Raw genomic sequence first — 5,918 nt, forward strand, 5'->3', positions numbered from 1 at the left:
GGATCAAGACAAATTCAATGTTCAATGGCGACAATTTTCGGTTGTATAGATTTTCTGTTATTCCCGGTTTTATCAAAAAAACCTTTGAAAGCCTACCTCCTCCTACAATTTTGGTCAAATCTCACCAGAAGCATATCTTCAGACCAAGCCTCACAAAAAACAGTGAATAGAATTTTGATCCTCACAACCGTTTGTCCGGTAAAGCCACTCAAATTCAGCAGAAAAGCAGGAAGTGAAGTAATATCTAAGGCAAATCTTTGAAATATTAACCTGGGCGTCAGTGGTGCAGGGGTAGAGAAGTCTTTTGGTAATCAGAAGGTTGTAAGTTCAATTCCCTGTCAAAGCGCCCTTTAGCAAAACACTTCTTTCTTTTCTTCTTTCCTTTCTTCACTCTTCTTTCCTTCTTTTATCTTCTTTCCAAAATTGTGAAGAATATACATTTTCCCTGGTTTCGCAATCTTTGGAGGATCCGCATCGCTGCCTGCAGCTATTATTGTTGTTGTTATTGTTGTTATTATGACTACTTCTACTAATGTTGTTAACCAACAAATGTTTTGGTTATTTCTGGAAGTCAACCTTCATTCTTGGTCTCTAATGTCGTAGATGACTGGGTCCAATGAATTTAAACTCAACCAAGGTCCTGAGGACAGTATTTCGGCTGTGAAATTCAGTCCTAGTACGGCACAGTTTTTACTGGTTTCTCGTGGGACTCCACTGTACGTCTCTTTGATGTTGGGACAATTCTATGAGAATGAAGTATTCAGCATCTGGCTCCAGTATTGGATTGTGCTTTTTATGTAAGTTGCCATGGCTATAGTAGTTTGGTCTCTTATTTTAAAAGAAGCAACTGATAACCACTGTGAATAATGAGTAATACCAGTCTTATAAGCAGTATACCACAAAACTGATTGTTTTTGAACAAATGACAGGACCCCACGCATGCCTGGAGTGGGGGCTTGGATGCACAGCTGAAAATGCACGATTTAAATTACAGATCAAGGTAGCCCTCATATTTACAATATTTGTTTATTATGGTAAACATGTGTGTCTAGTTATATTTGTTTTCTCTGTAAGAGATGCATGACTTTATATAACATTGCAAATGTGACATGTTATCTCTGTAGATACTATTGTTGGAAACCGATGCACCAATTCGCAGTTGTAGAGTACTGCCCAAGCTCAATGTTCATGGTAAACAGGCAGCTGGGGACAGGTCAGTTCGTCTCTGGGACCCAAGGACGCCCGTGCAATGCTGGAACATTTACCCAGCCTGAAAAGGTATGAGTGACTCATAAGTGTAGATTACATTAGTTACATCAGTTAACATTAGCTACATAAATGTACATACAGTGGGGAAAATAAGTATTTGAACCTCTGCCGATTTTGCAAGTTTGACCACTTGCAAAGAAATGTGTGATCTATAATTGTAATAGTAGGTGTATTTTAACAGTGAGAAACAGAATATCAACAAAAAAATCCAGAAAACTGCATTTTATAACATTTATGACTTAATTTGCATTTGATGCAGAAAATAAGTATTTGAACCCCTAGCAAAAACATGACTTAGTACTTGGTGGAATAACCCTTGTTGGCAAGCACAGACGTCAGACTTTTCTTGTAGTTGGTCACCAGGTTTACACACATCTCAGGAGGGATTTTGGTCCACTCCTCTTTGCAGATCCTCTCCAAATCCTTAAGGTGCGTCTTCAATGGGAGGTAATGAGGGAATGAGGTTCAAGCCCAATATTCCATGTTACATGGCCCCATCCATAGTCCCCTCGATGCAGTGGAGTCGTCCTGTACCCTTGGCAGAGAAACAGCCCCAAAGCATAATGTTTCCACCTCCATGCTTGATGGTGGGGATGGTGTCATATTCAGCATTCTTCCCCCTCCAAACGCGGAAAGTCGAGTTGATGCCAAAGAGCTTGATTTTGGTCTCATCTGACCACATCCTGTCTCCCAATCCTCCTTAGAATCATTTAAGTGTTCATTGGCAAACTTCAGATGGCCCTGTACATGTGCTTCCTTGAGCAGGGGGACCTTGCGAGTGTGCCAGTCTTCAACCATTACGGCGTAGTGTTGCCAATGGATTTCTTGGTGACTGGTCCCAGCTGCCTTGAGATCATTCACAAGCTCCCCCTCTGTAGTTCTGGGGTTATTCTGCACCTTTCGGATGATCACCGATACCGCACGAGGGGATATCTTGCATGGAGCCCCAGACCTAGAGCGATTGACAGTTGTTTGGTGTTGCTTCCATTAACGAATAATCGCACCAATAGTCGTTTGCTTCTCATCAAGCTGCTTGCCGATGGTTTTGTAACCCATTCCAGCCTTGTGCAGGTCTACAATCTTATCTCTGACGTCCTTGGTCAACTCTTTGGTCTTGCCCATGGTGGTGAGGTTGAAGGTGTGAAGTATGATTCTTTGAACAGGTTTCTTTTATACACGTCACCAGTTGAGATCAGGTGTACCTTGTTAGGCCTAATGAGGACTAATCTGTGTGCTTCTTGGGCACATAACTGGTCATTAGAAGCCATAATTCTTGCTGTTTGCTTGGGGGTTCAAATACTTACTTTCTGCATCAAATACAAATAAAGTCATAAATGTTATAAAATGCAGTTTTCTGGATTTGTTTGTTGATATTCTATTTCTCACTGTTAAAATACACCTACCATTACAATTATAGATCACACATTTCTTTGCAAGTGGCCAAACTTGCGAAATCGGCAGGGGTTCCAATACTTATTTTCCCCACTGTAATGTGGTGATATCACAGTCAGCTGTATCTTTGCTGTTTATTAACCAAAGGCACAAGCATTCAGACACTAAAACAGAATGGCGAATGGACCAGGCTTAAATGTGCAGACACATTTTTCAGGCTCAGGGTAGACAAAGACTAAAACACCAGGGAAATCACACTAGGGCATTTATACAACACACTGACTCTTAAGCACCAACTAAAAACACACATAGACATTAACAGAAGGTGAAAACACCAATCACTCATCACAGAACATTAAAACTGAATTCTGCTGACATCAACATTGGCACATTGAAGACTGGGAGACACCACCTAATAAATGCAACAAGGAAGTACACATCACACATCACTCCTGCAACATGCCACACTAATTTACTGAAATGATTATCCTAATAGCTAGATCTAACATATTGACAAATGTTTTTTGAGAGGCAACTTTCCAGCTACAATTTTAAGGAATTATATGCATATACTGTTGTAAAACACTCTGAAGATGGTACTACGAAGTGTACTAATAACGAGAGATTTTGGTGACATGGTTAAGTAACTTCAGCTTTATTAACAAACATATTGATCCATATATAGGGAATGACCCTATAAATATTACAATGGATATACAGAATCTACACTTCAAAACCCAGAGTTAATTGGCATTGGCTTTCAATGGGAATTGGGCCATTGTTTGCATTGTTTAAGACTGAGCTACAATCATTTCCTTGCAAAACAAAAAGGAAAAATATAGTAGATATTGACTCTAGTAGATACTCTAGTAGTACTATATTTTTCCTTTTTGTTTTGCCCAGGCACATGACAAAATGCAGAGGGAGCATGGGCATTTGAGCCAGCAGAAACAAACACATGTACACAGCACATTTACAGTACACATTTGTGTGAAGACGTGAGAGGTCGTAGACTAGTTTTATTTTTAAGAATTATGTTTACATATAGTCTCTTTGATCTACCAAAGGTTTACACACTGTCGGTTGCTGGAGACCGGCTTATTGTAGGCACAGCAGGAAGAAGGGTTCTGGTCTGGGACCTCCGAAACATGGGTTATGTCCAGCAGAGAAGAGAGTCCAGTCTGAAGTACCAGACCCGCTGCATCCGTGCTTTTCCCAACAAACAGGTTAACCTCATTGTTTATTTGTTTTTGAAAATGATCAGAAATAGTGTTATTATTATTAATGTTGTAAATGCCTTACTGGAGCTGGTGATCTACATCTTTCTCTTCCTATTGATTGTTCCTAAGCGTGTACATTAGGTTTTTTATGGATTTTACTTTTAACATACATTCATGTTTTCATCTATATAATAGTTAATGTGGTATGACTGTATAACTGGAACTATTTTCCTGAGAGTGTGTGTATAAGATCTTAATAGATTAAAATTTTCAGAAGATTTTAATAATCATGGTTGTATGTATTTTATACCATGGCTGCAGGGTTATGTATTGAGCTCAATCGAGGGAAGGGTGGCTGTTGAGTACCTGGATCCCAGTCTGGAAGTGCAGAAGAAGAAATATGCATTTAAATGCCACCGCCTGAAGGAGAATGGCATTGAGCAGGTCTACCCTGTCAACGCCATCTCTTTCCATAGTATTCACAATACCTTTGCCACAGGTACACTTTCCTGTATGTTCTGTCTTTTGCCAGGACTGTACCATGCCCATTTTAGTGAATTGTCAATACACAAAACAGATTGTTCTGAATATCTGACTTATTTGATTATTCCAGAAGCCGTGAAGACATTTTTTAAACTAAAATTCTGTCTACCTATCCACTCGCAACATATCTTTGGATCACTAACTGTAACCATACGAATCAGACATGGCAATGCAAGCAGGAAATTGTGACAGAATTGTGTTGAACAAACTTTACAGAGACTCAGATATATGGATTGTCATCATTACATTACCATACTGTCAGTCACTCAACATTAGTCATCATACCCCCTGCAGGGACAGGGGTGCACGCATCACATACAAGTACACTCTCTGTGTCTCCCAAACACAGCTGATTTTCTTTTTAAGCAAGACACTTCATGTAGGTATGAGGGCAATTTATTGGTGTATTCTTGTACATTTTATTAAATGTGTGTGCATGTGTGGTTTGAAGATTGGAGATGAATGCAGTATTATTACAGGGAAACTATGCCAGTTTAACATAGTTGGTAGTGAGCCAACAGACATAAGATACAGCATTAGAAAGCATTTTATCTTACCACTAAGAGTACTAAAGCTAAGTCTCGCTAAAACTAAAAGTTTTCTCCAATGTTCATTTTCCAAAATATCAGCATTATTGTGGGCAAGACCTAAGTCTCTGGCTTTTATTTTCTTTGACAGGTGGTTCTGATGGCTTTGTGAACATATGGGATCCCTTTAACAAGAAGCGTCTGTGTCAGTTCCACCGCTACCCCACCAGCATTGCTTCTCTGGCCTTCAGTATAGATGGTACGCTTCTTGCCATCGCCTCATCCTACATGCAGGAACAGGGTGACATCACACACCCAGAGGATGCAATCTTCATCCGACAGGTCACAGACGCTGAGACCAAGCCAAAGTGAGTTATTCCTTCGCGTCACACAAACATGAGCACCTGTGGACTCTATGAGAATGGGTGTTTTAGATAACGTTTTAAAGCTTGCTATGCTGTCAATTAGCCCATAGATATGGTAGGCTAGTTAGAGACTGTACCTTATCTAAAGTAAACTCTCGATTATTTTGTCATGGTCAACTTTATATAGGCTATAGATATTTAGCTTTCATAGCATATCTTCTCAGTCTGCCTAGTTTTTATAGTGAACAATGTGTATAATGTATTAACACATAAACAGTCTAATAAGGTTAGACAAAAATTTTTCTCTAAAGTAATGCACAGCCTGCACATTCTCTGTTGGCGCAGCACATCATAAAATATATTTGAGAGACTACTCTACCTTACATGCTGCATCCAGCAATATTAGACCAGAGCAACTCACTACTTTTATATATATACAGGGTTTTTCCTGCATAGAGAAAATTTGGGCGCGCGCCTAAGCCGTTTTCCCGAGCGCCTACAACAAATCGCGAGCGCCTAAGGCAAAAAAAAAGTCCGCGATAAAAAAAAAAAAAAAAACCTGTCATTCATGGCGCAATTCGGCTTAATAGTGTTTTGAGCCC

At 39.7% G+C, this 5,918-nt stretch overlaps 1 protein-coding gene across 1 annotated transcript; it reads left to right on the forward strand.

Moving 5' to 3' along the window:
• The first annotated feature begins 603 nt into the window (after positions 1 to 603).
• On the forward strand, positions 604 to 5,323 carry LOC105905420 (BUB3 mitotic checkpoint protein). Its single transcript, XM_031561122.2, is given in 10 exon segments — positions 604 to 697; positions 700 to 797; positions 930 to 989; positions 991 to 1,000; positions 1,125 to 1,140; positions 1,142 to 1,241; positions 1,243 to 1,278; positions 3,729 to 3,887; positions 4,203 to 4,380; positions 5,103 to 5,323. Coding segments are annotated over 10 exon segments (972 nt in total).
• The last annotated feature ends 595 nt before the right edge of the window (positions 5,324 to 5,918 follow it).

The sequence above is a fragment of the Clupea harengus genome, chromosome 23 (assembly GCF_900700415.2).
Source record: "Clupea harengus chromosome 23, Ch_v2.0.2, whole genome shotgun sequence".
In the NCBI taxonomy this organism is placed as follows: Eukaryota; Metazoa; Chordata; class Actinopteri; order Clupeiformes; family Clupeidae; genus Clupea; species Clupea harengus.